The sequence below is a fragment of the Pituophis catenifer genome, unplaced genomic scaffold (assembly GCF_029215685.1).
Source record: "Pituophis catenifer annectens isolate HBS135680 unplaced genomic scaffold, rPitCat1.0.hap2 SCAF_2, whole genome shotgun sequence".
Taxonomy (NCBI): domain Eukaryota; kingdom Metazoa; phylum Chordata; class Lepidosauria; order Squamata; family Colubridae; genus Pituophis; species Pituophis catenifer.
The window spans coordinates 8,946,783-8,964,264 of NW_027256882.1; the positions used below are offsets into that span (position 1 = coordinate 8,946,783).

Sequence of the window (17,482 nt, forward strand, 5' to 3'; positions counted from 1 at the left end):
GGGGAACTACCAGAGGACTGGAAAAGAGCTGATGGGGTTCCCATCTTCAAAAAAAAAAAGGGGGGGGGACCAAACCCAGGAAAATACAGACCAATGAGCCTAACATCAATATCCGAGAAGATGCTGGAAAAGATAATAAAAAAACAGCTCTGCGAACATCTAGAAACAAGTAAAGTAATAACTAGAAGTCAGCATGGGTTTGTTAAAAACAGATCATGCCAAAGCAATCTTATTTCATTTTTCAACATAGTGACTAAATTAGTAGACCGGCAAAATACTGTGGACAATAATATACTTAAGACTACAGCAAGACATTCGACAAAGTAGAGCACAACCTACTTCTTGGTAAACTAGAAAAAAGTGGGATAGGTAGCTTCACCACCAGATGGATTCACAACTGGCTGACAAATCGTACTCAACGAATAGACCTTAATGGTACTACATCTATATGGAGGGAAGTAAGCAGTGGGGTACCACAAGGTTCCATCTTAAGCCCAGTACTCTTCAATATCTTCATAAAAGTCTTAGATGTGGGAATAGAAGGGGAACTTACCAAATTTGTGGATGATACTAAACTGGCAGGAATAGCCAAAGATGATTGGCTCAAGATCCAGATGGCTCTTGACAGACTTGAACACTGGGCCCTATTTAACAAAATGGAATTCAATGTAGAGAAAAGTAAAGTCCTACACATTGTTGTCATTAGTTGTGAAGTCATGTCTGATCCATTGTGACCCCATGGACAATGTTCCCCCAGGCCTTCCTGTCCTCTATCATCCCCTGGAGTCCATTTAAGCTCAGACCAACTGTTTCAGTGACTCTATCCAGCCACCTCATTCTCTGAAGCCCCCTTCTTCTTTTGCCCTCAATCGTTCCCAGCATTAGGCTCTTCTCCCTGAGTCCTTCCTTCTCTTTAAGTGGCCAAAGTATTTTGAGTTTCATCTTCAGGATCTGGCCTTCTAAAGAGCAGTCAGGGTTGATCTCCTCTAGGACTGACTGGTTTGATCGCTTTGCAGTCCATGGGACTCGCAGGAGTCTTCTCCAGCACCAGAGTTCAAAGGCTTCAATTCTTTGGCACTCAGCCTTTCTTATGGTCCAACTTTCACAGCCATACATTGCAACTGGGAAAACCATAGCCTTGACTATACATACTTTTGTAAGTGTAAGACAATTGAAACCATGTTTAATAGCAGTGACAGTGAGAGGTTAACTAGGTTAATATGAGCCAGCAGTGTGCGGCAGCAGCCAAAAAAGCCAATGCAATCCTAAATTGCATTAACAGGAGGGATACAATCAAGATCAAGGGAGGTACTGATACCACTCTATAAAGCCTTAGTAAGACCACACCTAGAGTAATGCATCCAATTTTGGTCACCACACTAGAAAAAGATGTTGAGACTCTAGAAAAAGTGCAGAGAAGAACAACTAAAATGATTAGGGGGCTGGAGATTAAAACATACAATGAACGGTTGCAGGAACTGGGCACGGCTAGTCTAGTGAAAAGAAGGACCAGGGTAGACACAATAGCGGTGTTCCAATATTTGAGGGACTGCCACAGAGAGGAGGGGGCCAAGCTGTTTTCCAAAGCACCTGAAGGCCAGACAAGGAATAATGGATGGAAACTGAACAAGGAGAGATTCAACCTAGAAATAAGGAGAAATTTTCTGACAGTGAGAAAAATCAACCCGTGGAACAAAAGTTGCCTTCAGACATTGTAGGAGCTTCATCCCCAGAAATGTTCAAGAAGAGACTGGACTGCCATCTGTCAGAAATGGTGTAGGGTCTCCTGCTTGGGTGTGGGGTTGGACTAGGTGACCTAAAAGGTCCTTTCCAACTCTGTTAATTTGTTAATCTGTTAAAAGCTTGATTTTCCTTCACAGCAAGGTTGATATTCTTAACTGCACAAACATCGATGTTATAAGCACTGATTAGTTTTAGCTTGCCGAGGACAGAGATGTTTAAATGTTTCCCCAGAAAATCTGTGAATTTAATGCCAAGTAAATTTTCTTTGATGTATTTTGATGTACTTCATGTATTTTCATGAATATGGCATTTGTTCAGCATTGTCATCATTTAACTAAGATCATGCACAAAATGTGAGCTTTCCATCAATGCTGCACTTTCCTATTGTACAGAAGACCCTTTGATTGGACACAGAGCCCCTCCTCACCTTCACAACTATGCAGCAGAAGCCCCGAAAGCAATGGGGATGCTAACAAGAGAGGATCTGACTGTTTTGATACATGCTCCCTGGCAGCCCTGGAAGCCATCTTTTCTTTGGAACTTCAGGGCTGCCACTTTGAGAGCTGTGGGAAACTGTAAGGGGGGATTGTATGGAGTTGGGGAGATATATAGTCATAATGACATTCTTTTCTCTGAGAGTCAAGGACATTCTACCCTGTACCTGGAGTGGGATGACTGGGAGGCATCTCCAGTTGGGACGGTGCATTGATTGGACCATGTGATGGACACGTGGGTGCAGGGGAAGGGACTTGGACTTCCTTTTGGGTGAAAGCTTTCAGATTCAGGTTTTCCCAGATGTGCCGATATGACATCTCTAATAAAATGGAACTTTGAGGCACTTCTAGCCTCAGAGTCTTCTTTCATTGGGGGTGTTACTTGGAACCCTGACACTCCCATCCTAATGTGAATCCCAGTTCCCAGCCATGACACATACAATAGACATAGTGAAAAGCAACTCTTGAATTCCATAGAGAAGATATGGATGGATCTATCATGCACCCACTACCACCCTACTCACTTTACTATATAGAGAAACATGCACACAAACCTGTGGGACTTTGTAGGTTCCTACTAATGTTGACATCTGGATGGAAAACTCCCTGTCAGCTGCATCAAGAAGAGCCAAAATGTTGTCCTTCCTTCCACAGCTGTAGTTGGGAACATTGGCTTCTCCGGTAGAGAGCATGTCCAGCAAGACATCTGAAGTGCCACGCGTGTGCAAATAGTTGTCATGGATATTGTAGCCAAGTGTGAGATTGCACAGGAGCTGGATAGTCTTGTTGATCTCTTGAATGGTGAAAATAAAGCGTTCTATTCCTTTGGAAGTATAAGTTTCACTAGTGTAAAAAAAATGCTTTAATTAATACAAGCATCATCAACAGCAGTAATAAAATACCTTTTTTTCCAATTTCATCCTCTTTATCAATACATGACTATTGAATCTGAAGCCAATATTGATAAAAAACAATGGTCACACATTCAACATTTAATATTTGTAAATGTTGAGAAAATGGGAAACACATAAGAATCACAAATAATCTATTATTTATAGCAGCACTAATTTTCATCAACGCAGTACCCAGTCGGCAAAATAATTCCTTTTTTTAAAGTCATTCAACCATCATAAAAGGAAGAATATATTTCATAAGTGACCCAGAAAAGCTGTTCTAAAAACAAGTCATCCATTATTCCTATAAGGATCGGAAGGAGCAGTTATAAAAATATAGAAATAAGCTGCTCAAGGTTAACTACAACAATCACTGCTTTAAACAGAAGTCAGTACTCAAATCATGAATTCTAGATTGGACATAGAGAGGGAAATAATGTGGACTTCTTTCAGGTCTTTTTTTTTTCTGCTCCAACTTTGTATTTGTGTCCCTTCCACTAAATAAGACGAAAGAGGAAACCCATGGAAAACTGATCAATCAAAAAAGTTAATCAGTGTCAGAACTGCAGATGGAAGGAATACAATTTCATCACATTGAATAACTTACAAGTAAGACCGACTATAAGGAAGCAGGTTGAAAAACAACATTTTCTGGTTTAGTGTTACTGTACTGGTGACTATACCGATGAGATGGTCTCCTGGGCTGTAGTAGCTCCATGGTCTTTCTCTATCCAGGTGCACCATATTCAGTGGACACTTCATTACAAGCTTCCCAGAGACTGCCTGGTACACCAGTAGCATTGAAAGCAGAAGCAAGAGGTCCATAATTCATGGAGCTGAATCAATCGCCTGTTTCCAAAGAAGAGTTAGATAATTTAAAAGCACTCTCAGAAAATGGGATATCCAGGAGCTTTCCTTATTCAAACAGAAACAAATTGAGCTTCATCTGAAAAAGATAGAAAGATAGATTCAGCAGCACAGCCCCTACCTGTGTCCTAAATCTTGTGCAAATCATCCAGCATGAGTAGAGGCTCATATCTTTTTCTGATGCAAGATCCATTCCATGTTGCTTCAGTCTGATGTTCTATCAAAGGCAGACACTGGAAAAGTAGCAGTAAACGTCTCAAAGTCTGGGATTGTGATAATTACTGTGAGTGATAATTTGTCCACTTCCAGGGCTCCATGTACAGAGGGGCAGCTGGAGAAAAGGATTTTTATGAAACGTTGCGGATACATCCCTGGAGACACTCTTCTATAATGGTTGTCATCCTTCCTGTCAGGACATGTCCAGAAAGTGATGCTGGAGGAAGTTGCTTCAATAGCCAAGGAACTGACTCCTGCTCTCCACCATTGTGTCATATGGTCTCCAGAGATTGCTTGAGAAGGTCACCTGGAGCTGTGCAGTTTGGTGGCAATCTAGGTTCTTGACACTTAACTCTAGTACTCTCTAACACCATCTGCACCCTTGAACCCTGCCTAATGTTAAGATCGGGTCTTCTTTGTGATTTTCTTTTCTATGACATCTCCAGATATTAATCCTAAAATCTTTTTTTTTAAAATTTCATAGTTTATTAAATAAAGAATGCAGGTGAAGTCTGCAGCTCTGAGATTGTGGTGGTGCTCACAGCGTTGTGTATGGTATGACCCGATTTCTTGCCAGACCCACTGAGAAACTGGTTTAGGGATACATAATGGCCCTTTCTCTGCTTCTATAGATGTACTTGGAGGATTAGGCCCCATTTGACGTTCCCATCTCTCAGGCTTTGTGTGACACTTCTCCACACACACAAGTGCTTTGAGGAGGAGTTAGGAGACCTGTGTTCCTGGTTTATTTGGGTGATTTAATGCTGATGTTACGTTTCTTACCTGGAGAACAGACAGAAATGAATTGTCACTTCATATGTACAGCTCGGCTTTGAATGGAGAATGGGAGGATTTAAGTGAGAAGAGAGAGCTGAGGGGATAGGCAGGTCCATCCTGAAGTAAGGAACAGAGAAAGTGAGAATGTTTTCCCACTGTTTGGCCTTCAACTTCTACTCTCAGGGTCTGGGTACCAGAGAAGATGGGAGGAATTCCCCTTTTCGGTTAGATATGTGCCCTTGCCAATATGTAGTTTTTCCCTAGAGGAGAGGAGGAAGATTGGCTGTTGTCATTTGTGGTTTATTATGGTCTTTCAGGAGGCTGGACTTAGACCTCCAATTTGTCTCAGTTTGGCTATGAGAATTTTCCCTGATCTAGTGAAATCTGTTGTGTGAATGTCATCCTTGCAGGAAGAAAAATGTCAATGGTTATTTCAGTTACAAACTATTGTTCAGATGGTCTCCACTAAATTACTTGCAGGATTTGAGGTACTTGCAGGATCACCTCCTATCGGCCTCCCACTGCCCAGTGCGCGCACATAGGACTGCCCTCCTTCGTGTGCCATCGACCAGACAATGCCAGCTGGTGGTGCCCAGGATGAGGGCGTTCTCTGTGGCTGCACCGACCCTCTGGAATGAGCTACCTACTGGGCTCCAGACGGCCCCTGGCCTCCGTTCCTTCCGCAAGGACCTGAAGACACGGCTTTTTAATCAAATCGCCTGATCTGTTTAGGAGTTTTATTTTAATTGTGGGGGTTTTTTATTGATTTTTATTGGATTTTTATTGTTGTTTTTATCCTGTGAGCCACCCCGAGTCCTTTGGGAGAAGAGTGTCATATAAATATTATAAAATAAATAAATAATAATAAATAAATTCATGTATTTCAGGATTCCAATAATTCACTGACCCATCAGCCAATGGGTTCAACTTCAGAAAACATAGTTAAAAGTTACAAATGTGAATGCAGCCATTGGTGACATGACCAGGTTAAGTGGATTGTATGGATATCAACCACACCAGTTTAGTGTAGTGATCATAATGTCAAAGGCACTCAGTGTAGCAAAATAGATCTCCATTATCACCAGAATAATGATAATTATGATGACAAGAAACTTCTCCTCTGGGGATTCTGAAGTTCATGTAAGTGAAAAATCACAAATACACCCCAGGAAGTGTTGTTGTCCTTCCTGTCAGAATATGTCCAGAAAGTGATGCTGGAGGAAAAGAGTTCAACATCTAGAGAATTGACCTGTTATCCTTCATCGCAGCGTCTTGTCTCCAGAGACTGCTGGGGAAGGTCACCCAGAGCTGTGGAATTTGATTAAACTGTATGTTGGTGACACAACTCTAATCCTGCCTGTCTTCTAGTTCAAATATCCTTAAACCCTCCCTAATGTTAAGAGTAGGGTACAGCAATATTTTCCCACCTTCACTAGGTCTGCTGATAGCCAAGCAACAGCCAGATTTAGGGTGACCTGGTCCTTATAGGTTAGGGAGAGGCCCTCAGAACATCTGCTGGACCTCTGGGAGGAATTTTATCCAGGCTGTCTGGATGATAAAATTACTGAGATTTGTCCTGATCTGAACAAGGAGGGTCAAAGTGCCTGGTGCATAGTCTGGTGTTGTGATCTGGGAGGAGTTAGAGTTGGCGACTCCAAAAGAAATGGACATGGTTCCCCAAGAGATCCAGAAGTCCCTCACAATGCTGTTTTTTTAAGGGTTCTGAACATGTTGCTCTTTCTACCTGCTTCAATTAGGGAAAGAGCTAAATAGAAAGATGAGGAGCACTGAGGACAAAGATGAGAGAAATTACATTGATAAAAGTTCTCCAACCAATTCGACTAAAACAGATTTCCAGATATTACATCATGGGCTTTTTACTGAAAAGCTTTGTAGGGTTGGAAATGTGAAAAACGTGATGGGACATTTTATTATGCTCAGTGGACATGTAAAGAAGATAATGCAGAGGATTTTAAAGATAAATGTTCAATATTTTATTTGAGGACTGATGGAGGATCAGTTAGGAAAATGCCATGGAACATTGGTTTGAGAACATTCAGAAGTACCCAGCAGGGAGGAATAGCTTGTGAAATTGACAGAACTTCCAGAGATGGACAAACTGCCTATTTTAAATAGAGAAAGGGCAAAATCTGCATGTATTGATGACTGGAAACCCATTATGGATTTAAAAAAAATAAATAAAGTTGTGATTTATGGTTTTCATACAGAGGAAAGTATAGATAAAAAGAGTCACAATGTAACTTTAGGAAAAGAGAGGTTAAAATATAATTCTACTTATAACTTCTGTGAAGAATATTGGAAAGTATTTGTTGATGTATTTTTTGACAATTTAGACTATTTAACATTTCTTAAAGATTATTGCTATTGCTATTTGTTCTAAACATTTCTCAAGCCATGCACAAAATTGGTGTTGGAGAAATCTCCATCTGGTTCAGTTCCAAGCAAGGAGAAACGCACCGGAGGCAAAGGAAGTAAGGAAAAGTCCAGGGATACAATAAAGCAAAAAATCTTATAACTAGAGCCACAGATGTTAAAGAGACCTGCTGGAGTTGAATTCAATGCACTGTTCTGTGCAAGTTTGTAAATTAAAGATTTGATCAGCTACATTTAGTCTTAGGTCAGCTGTCAACAAAATATATTATTCAAAAGAGAACTCAGAGAAGAAAACCAGATTAAAAAAATGAACAATTAGAGTTAAAAAAAAACCCATTTAACATTTTAGCATCTTTGAAAACTAGTTAATTGCATATGTGGTTAGAAGAAAAACATGTATATGATTAACAGTTTCTCTCAAAAACAGAAGAATAACAGAGGACGCTGTAGAAAACCTGGCCATATTACTACTAGTTTCTGCAGCAAAAACTTTGACTTTCTCCACATTGGTTAAAGGTGCAGATTGTGACACAGTCCTTAAATGATACATATTTATCCAGATCCAAAAAGGAATGAGGAAGGTTGATAACTTCTTAGGTGCTAGAAATATACAGATAAATAAATAAAAAATATAAATAAAAAAAATATACAGATAAATAAATAATAAATAAATAAAGACTAGAGGTGACATGATAGCAGTCTTCCACTATTTGAGGGCCTGCCCCAAAGAAGAGGGAATCAACCTATTCTCCAAAGCACCAGCAGGAAGGACAAAAAGCAACAGATGGAAACTAAACAAGAAGGGAAGCAACCTAGAACTAAGGAGAAATTTCCTGACAGTCAGAATAATAATCAGTGGAACAACTTACCTCCAGAACTTGTGGGTGCTCCAACACTGGAGGTGTTTAAAAAAACAAAAAAAAAAAAAAAAAACCAGTTTCGGCAGCCATTTGTCTGAAATGGTAGAGAGTTTTCTGCCTGAGCAGATAGTTGGACTAGATAAGATCCCTTCCAACTTTGTTATTCTATTAGTCATGAACCAAATAACTCTGGAGTGTCCACCATCAGAAGAATGAGATGGATGAATTGCTGCATCTCTTTCTCTTATACCTCATTTATGGGATATTTATTTATTTATTTATTTATTTATTTATTTATTTATTTATTTATTTATTCATTCATTCATTCATTCATTCATTCATTCATTCATTCATTCATTCAAACTTCTATACCGCCCTTCTCCTTCCGGACTCAGGGCGGTGAACAGCCAAGATAAAAAACATTTATACATAAAGTTAAAAATAGATTTAAAATAATTAAATAAATTTGGCCCGTAATTTAAAACTTATCAATTTAAAAATCCGTATCAAATTTTAAAACCAACCATAAAATCAGGACAGACCGGCTAACTGAAAAAAATAAGTTTTTAGGGCCCGACGAAAAGTCCGGAGGCCGGTTATCACACATATCTCTGGGGGTAGATTGTTCCAAAGGGTAGGTGCCACCACAGAGAAGGCTCTCCTCCTGGGGGTCGCCAGCCGACATTGTCTGGCCGATGGCACCCTGAGGAGGCCCTCTCTGTGGGAGCGAACTGGCCGGTGGGAGGCTATTGGTGGCAGAAGGCGGTCCCATAAGTACCCCGGTCCTAAGCCATGGAGCGCTTTAAAGGTGATCACCAACACCTTGAAGCGCACCCAGAAGTCCACCGGAAGCCAATGCAGCTCGCGCAGGAGAGGAGTCACATGGGAACGCCCCGTCGCTCCCATAATCCCCTGCACGGCCGCATTCTGCACCAGTTGGAGCCTCTGGGTGTATCCCAAGGGGAGCCCCATGTAGAGAGCGTTACAATAGTCCAGACGAGAAGTGATGAGTGCTTGAGTGATCGTGCGTAGGGAGTCCCGATCCAGAAAGGGGCGCAACTGGCATATCAGGCGAACCTGATAGAAAGCCCCCCTGGCCACGGCCGTCATATGCCCTTCTAAAGACAGCCGTGCGTCCAGGAGGACACCCAATATTGTCCATATTTGGACAACCAAATATGGATACTATCAATTATTTAGGAATTGTTTTGCAAACCAATTTATACGGCTGAATTTCAGCTCCTCTCTTATTTTATTTCTACATAATTTGACCAGATGGCTAATCCAGATTATCCAGATCTTCCAATTATATTGGATAAGGATGGAGGACACTATCTTCCAATTGCCTTTTGATTATTTCAGCTCAAAATTGTTGCCCCTGCTTATGTAAGCTTGAAACAATTTATATGCTTGGCCTATTGGAATGTGTTGAAATTCCTCTAACACACATTTATATATTTCTTCTGGTCGTAAGATACTCCTTTGTATTCAGGTCTGGTCTTAGAATGATAATGTAGCACTTGGGGATGAAGATGCAGACCAGCAGACCAGCACTGGAGGCCAAGATGGAGAAGACCTGCACAGCCACCATGTATTTCCCCTTGGTGCTCAGGTAGGTGGGCAGGAAGGAGACCCAGACATTGCAGAAGACCAGCATGCTGAAGGTGATCAGCTTGGCTTCATTGAAGGCTCCAGGGAGATTCCTGGCCAGGAAAGCCACTGTGAAGCAGATGGCAGCCAGGAAGCCCATGTAGCTGAGAGTGATGTAGAACATGAAAACAGAGCCTTCATTGCATTGCAGGATGATCTCCCCAGGCTGGGAGTGAAAGTCTGAGTTACAGAATGGGGGAGAAATTCCCAGCCAGATGGAGCAGATCATAATTTGGACACTAGAACAAGAAAGGATGATGGAGTTGGCCAAGCTCTTCCCCAACCATCTTTTCACTTGGTTTCCTGGTTTTGTGGCTAGGAAAGCCAGCACCACTGTGATGGTTTTGGCCAAGAGAGAAGAAACGGCAACTGAGAAGATGATGCTGAAAGCTGTTTGTCGGAGAAGGCAGGTGGCTTTCCTTGGTTGACCAATGAAAAGAAAAGGAGACAGGAAGCAAAGCAGGAGGGAGACTAGGAGGATGTAAGAGAGGTCTCGGTTGTTGGCTTTCACAATGGGAGTTTCTAGATATTTAATGAATATAATTAAAACGAGTCCTGTGGCTAAGAACAAGAATAGGGCAAAAGAGACCAGAATGATTCCCAGCTGTTCTTCATAAGAAAGGAAGGTTATAACTTTGGGGATACATTGGATTCGGTCCTCATTTGGATATTTTTCATCTGGACACTTGGTGCATTTTTCTGTATCTGAGTAAACAAAAAAAGGAATATTTGTAAAAAATATTCTGTACTTTCACCTTTCAAGAAATACTTTCCTCGGACCACATTTGTCCCAGCAGCATTTCTGAGAAGTGTTGCTTAAAATCTTTTCAGAAAGAAGGTAAGAAGAATATCACTTTCTAAAAAAAACAGCAATATTTTTATAGTTTATGAAATTGGAAGAAGTCATGGAATGATTTCTTGTGTAATTTGCAGAACCTACATTATTAGAAGTAGATAATAAATCTTTCTAGACACATTTCCTGGATTTTGCCAGATGGCACTTCTTAATATACTTGATGCTGGATGCCTATCTTCTGAAATTGAATTAGCTAGAAAAAAAGGTTCTGCAAATAATCTGGAATCTGAACTAAAAAGCAGAAGATACATTTTTTTTTCCTGCTGGTAGAGAAGCTTGTCTAATCTGCTACACCCTCCTATCTCTTCCTACACCTTCCTTCAAGGATTTTCTGCTATTCCTCCCTCTAGTAAGAAATTGTGCAATTTGAAGATAATAGCAATAGTGCTTAGACTTATATACAACTTCACAGTGCTTTTACAGCCCTCTCTAAGCAGTTTACAGAGTCAGCTTATTGCTCCCAACAATCTGGGACATCATTTTACCGACCTCGGAAGGATGGAAGGCTGAGTCAACCTTGAGACAGTGAAAATAGAACTGCCAAACTGCTGGCAAAACAAAAAAAAAACAATTGAGCTTCAGTCTGTCTTTTAACTTGCACTTTTATGACAGTGTTTCAGATGAATCCACTTCCACAAGGCCTGTCCTTTTCCTTGGTGTCCCTCACCTTCATGGATGGAGATGGTCCCCTCAGGACAAGGAATACAGTCGTAGCAGCAAGCAGGCTCTCCTTCTCGCTTCCGCTTGACAAATCCAGGATGACAACTTTCCACACATTGGGACAGAGGGAGAGACTAAGCAAAATAAGAAGGAGCACCAAAGAAAATGTGTTAGGACTCACTATCCAGGAAAAATGGAGGTTGAGATGACATCTCCGGACTCTCGACTAAGCATAAAAGGAAAAAATGCCGAAGAAAAAATATTGGGATGAAGCATGCATGAAAATGGATGTAGACATTAACATTAGCCAAATAGTTCCTGGGCTTCATTTAGATAAATATGAAATCTTTGACTCATTCCAAACAGATTTAGGAGAGATGAACACTGGCAGATAGTTTATTTATTCACTCCCCTTTGCTTTTGGCATCTATAACATTGAAATAAAGGATTTTTCTACTTAAGAACGACTGCAGGGATGGAATTGATTTCATCCTTTTCAGCCTTAAGTGACAACCAGTTTGGTTCCTCCTCCAAGCCTTTTTAACATGCATTTCTCCATTCTTCACATAACTATGATTTAAACTACAGTACAATGATCTTGCATTAAATGTTGGAAAATAAATTATTGTAAAAGATTTATTATTATTTTTATATCTATTTTTAGATTGATTAAATAAAACTGTAACAAAGAAAGAAACTTCAGACCAGTAAGATCTGGATAGGCTTCTTCTGGAGTATATAAAACATTGCAAAACTGCTTGCCTTTGAAAGTAATCAAAACCATTCCCCAATTAAGATTTAAAAGAAAAGAAATCCTTAAAAATTAGGTCTTTCTTTATTTGTGTGTTTCTTTCCTCAATTCACATGGCTCTCAACTAAGACTAAAACTGACTAGAACTGGGGTGAGATGAGATGCAGGAGAGGTCATGAGAACTTGTCCCTCAAAAAGGGGATCTTTTCATCTTCAGCAAGTGGGAGATTTGTGTCCAGCTCTGTATCTGGGTCTTTTTCTACTACAATTTGAGGACACCAACTTGCATGGAAAGAGAAGTCTGCATTTCTTATTACTTAAATTTGGATCCTCCTTTTGGCTCAGAGGGACTTAACATAGCTAGTTTTTTTCAGATGTATTACCCTCTTACAAGCCAAAACTTGTAAGGGAATTACAAACTTGGCTTTTCAAATTCCCTTGTAAGGGAATTAAAAACTTGGCTTTTCAAATTCCCTTGTAAGGGAATTAAAAACTTGGCTTTTCAAATCCCTTGACCTGGTCTGATGACGGGGTTTTAAGGGTTTTAATGGGTTAATTTTAAACTTTTTAGATTTTAGTTTTTATTTTTATTGTGGCTTGTGTTTTATTGTTGTGAGCCGCCCTGAGTCCATTGTGAGATAGGGCGGCATATAAGCCGAATAAAATAAAATAAATAAATAAATAAATAAAATAAAACCCAAATCTAAAGTAGCATTTTCTTTCAAACTCTTCCTTGTTATTTCCAAAATGAGGAAGGGCTTTTCTTTGAATCAAAGTTTTGTTTCACTGCTTCAGTTTGCCAGGTGATGGGCATTATCTCACATCAAATCACCCTTTATGGTTTCATTTGAACCATGAATATCTTTGGAGCTTCTTCAGAGGAGCAGAAGGCCTATTGCTTATCCTGGTGAAAGAGAGATATGGGTAACTCTGGCCAGGTTTGAGCTGCTTAAAAAGATTATAGAACATCAGTGACCTTTCAAGAGAGACATTTCTCCACCTGGACAAGGTGAGGCTTATTTCTCACATGGATCAACAGAACCTCTAACCAGCCATGACTATATTTCATCTGATTCAGTCCAAACCTTAATGCAGACACTGGTTGAAAGAACCTGAGGCTATTAGGAACACAACTGCTTAATCCATGGTCTCCATCCTAAAGAATAATCACCCAGCATCCAATATTGGACATGACTGAATCTGTTTAAAAGGATATTCCTTATCATGGCATCTGAAGGACACTTTTTAAGATAGTACTGAAGTCTCCACAATCCATCTAACAAAATGTTAAGTTTTCTCTTTTGTACATTCAACTCCCAGTGAGGATCATCTGCCATGGTGACTAGAATTAAGCCACTTGAAATGGGTCATAATCTTTAGAAAAAAGGAGAAAACACAGCAATATTTGACCCACCTTGTTGAGCAGATTTATCCATGAAAGAGCAATTTCGTTAATAATAATTCTCTGTCTATCAATACTCCCCAGTTTCCTTTTGATCAAATCCCCCTCAGGCGAAATCACCAAGAACTCAATGTCCATATCTGCAGCTATTTCTCCATTATGGTCTATGTAAAGATTCCAGAAGGAAAGATTGTAGAACTCATTCTTCTCCAGAAAGGGATGGAACTAGAATGGAAACATCCAGAAATTTTAAAAGCAGAAACCTTGGTTTTTTATCCCACCTGGTATTTTCATGTATGAATTTTTCTTCTAGTTTTTTTTTTTTTAATTGCAAACATGCTTAATGCTGAACGGTTGTAGGAACTGGGCATGGCTAGTCTAGTGAAGAGAAGGACCAGGAGAGATATGATAGCAGTCTTCCAGTCTTCCAATATTTGAGGAGGGGGGTCAAGCTATTTTCCAAAGCACCCAAAGTCCAGACAAGGAATAATGGATGGAAACTGATCAAGGAGAGATTCAACCTAGAAATAAGGAGGAATTTTCTGACAGTGAGAACAATCAACCTATGGAACAGAAGTTGCCTTCGGAAGTTGTAGGAGCTTCATCACTGGAAGTCTCAAGAAGAGACCGGACTGCCATCTGTCAAAAATAGCATAGGGTCTACTTGGGCAGGATGTTGGACTAGATCAAGGGTCAGCAATCTGCCACTCTGGAGCCACATGTGGCTCTTTCATCCCTCTGCTCCGGCTCCCTGTCGCTCAAAATATGCTTCACAACTGCCAATGTGTGACAAGTGCCAGCACATGATTTATTGAGTTTTTCAAACCGCGGTAGGCCAACCATGGATAAATCCAAGAAAAGAAAAATTTTAGAAGAAAACAGAACATTTAATGGTACGTGGGCAGATTCATTTACTTTCACTGCTGATGAGACTGGTTTACCAGTATGCTTAATATGTTGTGAGAAATTGCAAACAACAAATGTTTAATATCAAACATATATCTGCTACCAGCTCCTTGGTAAATTATCACACGCACCCCAGCCACTAGATTGGCCAAATCTATTGCTCTTTTGTAGCACAAGGAGGTTGATCTGATTCCCCTCTTTCTCTAAAGGATTCCTTCTCCAGAGGAATTTAGTTTAGTTGGATCCTTGTTGGGACCACATACCTGCCACGGCTGCAGCCTTGGAGCCTCCAGTGTCTCTTGGGCCTCCTTCTTTCTCCTCCAGGATCTGGACAAATATGCAGCCTTCAAGACGTGGGCCAGAGTCATGAAGATAATGTAAACAGAATCACTGTTTTCAACGAATATCCCATTCAAATCATCTTCTGTCTCCACTGGAGTTTTTTGGGTGCATCTTTTCTGGCCTTTGACAGAAAAAACATGCTTTGGAAAAGAACACTGAAAATTCTTGTCTTCATACTGGGAGTCTAAAAAGGAAAAGGGTTCAAAAGCACCATATTTTGGGCTTATTTTTTGCAGAAATTCAAAACTCCAAATACTATGGATGTATTTGTGATATCCAAGATGAGTCATTATATAGTTTCCCAAACTTGTGGTGATCCAGATTTTCTCTCTAATGGGTCCTGACAAAATATCAAGTGTTAGATGAAAAATATGAAATGTATGTGAAACGATAATATGTTCTGTGAAGTGAACAAAGACATTGACTTGTTTCCACTGAGAAAAGCTGGAATCCCTCAAGGGTTCTGGATCTCCACTCATTGAGAATTGTTGTGATATAACGACACAAATTCCATTCCTGAGAAGCAAAGGAGGAAAAATCCTCAGGAAATTATCTCCCTCCTCTGTGTCTGGAGCAAGGAGGCCAATCAAGGTCCATCTGAAGTGTAGGAGCACTCGGACAATTGCTGAATACTGAAATACTTCTTTGAGGAGCATCCGGTGGAAAAAAGGGAATTTACTTTTATCACTCAGAGTCTCTGAAACAATTCTTTGACTGATCTGGAAAAACAATGAAGAAGGCAACTCCAAAATACGAACTTTTAATAAATCCAACTTTTTGTTTTGATAAACATCTTCGAATAGTTTGTTGATTGACCATTGTTTAAAATATTAAACACAGAATATTAAGAAGACTTTAGATAAAAATGGAAAATGAGAAACAATAACTAAAAAGAATAACAATCAAAATGCAAATCATATTTCTCAATCACTCCTACAATTGAATGCAGTGGAAGGGACAAAGAAAGAGATTAAGATGGACTTTGACTCGAACAATATTAAATGAAAAAGAGTTTCAACAAAATAAAAAGGAAAATAATTGCAAAATGTGTGGGATACAGCGAAAGCATACATTCGAGGGTTGGCAATGATTTATTTGGGAAAAAGAAATAAAAAGAAAAGACAATCTCAAAAAAAATTGGAAGAGGAACACAAGAAATTAGAGATGGAATTACAAAAAGACATGCAAAATAAGAGGATTAAAAATCAAATGGATTTGAAAAAACATGAAATGAATTTAATTGAAAAAGAGGAGTTGGCAAATAAAATAAAGATGTCCAAACAAAACTTCTTTGAAAATGCTAATAAGCCAGGTAGATGGTTGGCTTATAAAATGAAAAAGGAGAGAGAGAAAAAAAAACTAATTAATCAATTAATGGATAAGGAAGGAACTTTATGCTATCGAAATGAGGAAAGGAAGAAAATAGTACAGAAATACTATGAGAAACTCTATAAACAAGAGATAATATCTGAAAAGAAGATAAAGCAATACTTAGAAAAGTCTGAATTACCTAAAATACCAAAAAAAATAAAATACAAGAAGGGGATTAAAAAACAAAAGAATCGTAAAACGCTAGGTCCAGATGGTTTGCCAGCAGAGTTGTACAAAATATTACAGGATGTAATTAGCAATACAATGTTGGAAGTATTAAATGAACTTTTAGTAAATACAAAAATACCCAACTCTTGGATAGGGGCATATATACCGAAAGAAGACATAGACTTACAAGAAGTTAAAAATTATAGACCGATTTCCTTGTTAAGTACAGATTATAAAATGTTTGCATCAATAACGGCGAATAAATTGGAGATTGTTAAATGAATTTATTTACACAGATCAAAATGGTTTCTTACCAAAGAGACAGATCAGAGACACTATGAGAACAATCTTAAATACTTTGGAATATTATGAAGTACACCCAGAAAAGCAAATGGCATTGATGTTTCTTGATGTACAGAAGGCTTTTGATAATGTGAACTGGCAATTTATGATAAAACAGTTGCAGACTATGGACTTTGTGGGAAGATTTATAAATATGATTGAGGCAATTTATAGTAAGCAATCTGCAAAGGTGATAATAAATGGAGATATGACAGAGAAGGTTAATATTATGAAAGGAACAAGGCAGGGTTGTCCTCTATCCCCATTGCTATTTGTGTTGACGTTAGAGGTGCTAAATAGAAATATAAGACAAAATGAAGAGATAAAAGGGATGAAAATTAAAAAAGAAGAATGCAAACTACAAGCATTTGCAGATGATCTAGTGTTTATTTTAGAGGAGCCTCAAGAAGTAGGATCCAGACTGATAGAACAAATAGAAGAATATAGAGGGTTGAAAATTAATAAAGATAAAACAAAAATATTGGTGAAAAATATTACAGAGAAACAGAAGAGGGATTTAATGGAGGAACTAGATATTCAGATTACTAAAAAGGTAAGGTATTTAGGAATACAATTAACAGCAAGGTGTGTAACAATTAAAGAAGATAATTACTATAAATTGAAAGGACAAATTGAGATGGTTTGGAGAGATGGAAAAAATTGCAATTATCATCAATGAGAAGAACAGTGGTAATTAAGATGAATATATTACCTAGATTGTTGTTTTTATTTCAAACAATACCGATCGGGATTGTATTATCTTCAGCTGGTGCAAAATGCAGCCGCATGG

The 17,482-nt window shown here is 39.1% G+C and overlaps 1 protein-coding gene across 1 annotated transcript; it reads right to left on the reverse strand.

Annotated features, from left to right (window-relative positions):
• Nucleotides 1-9,694: 9,694 nt before the first annotated feature.
• Nucleotides 9,695-15,467, reverse strand: LOC139310527 (vomeronasal type-2 receptor 26-like). Its single transcript, XM_070934699.1, has 4 exons — nt 14,733-15,467; nt 13,576-13,788; nt 11,418-11,544; nt 9,695-10,599 (listed from the first exon to the last, which is right to left on the reverse strand). The coding sequence occupies exons 1-4, from the start codon at nt 15,465-15,467 to the stop codon at nt 9,695-9,697; spliced, it is 1,980 nt and encodes a 659-aa protein (XP_070790800.1).
• Between the last annotated feature and the right edge of the window lie 2,015 nt (nt 15,468-17,482).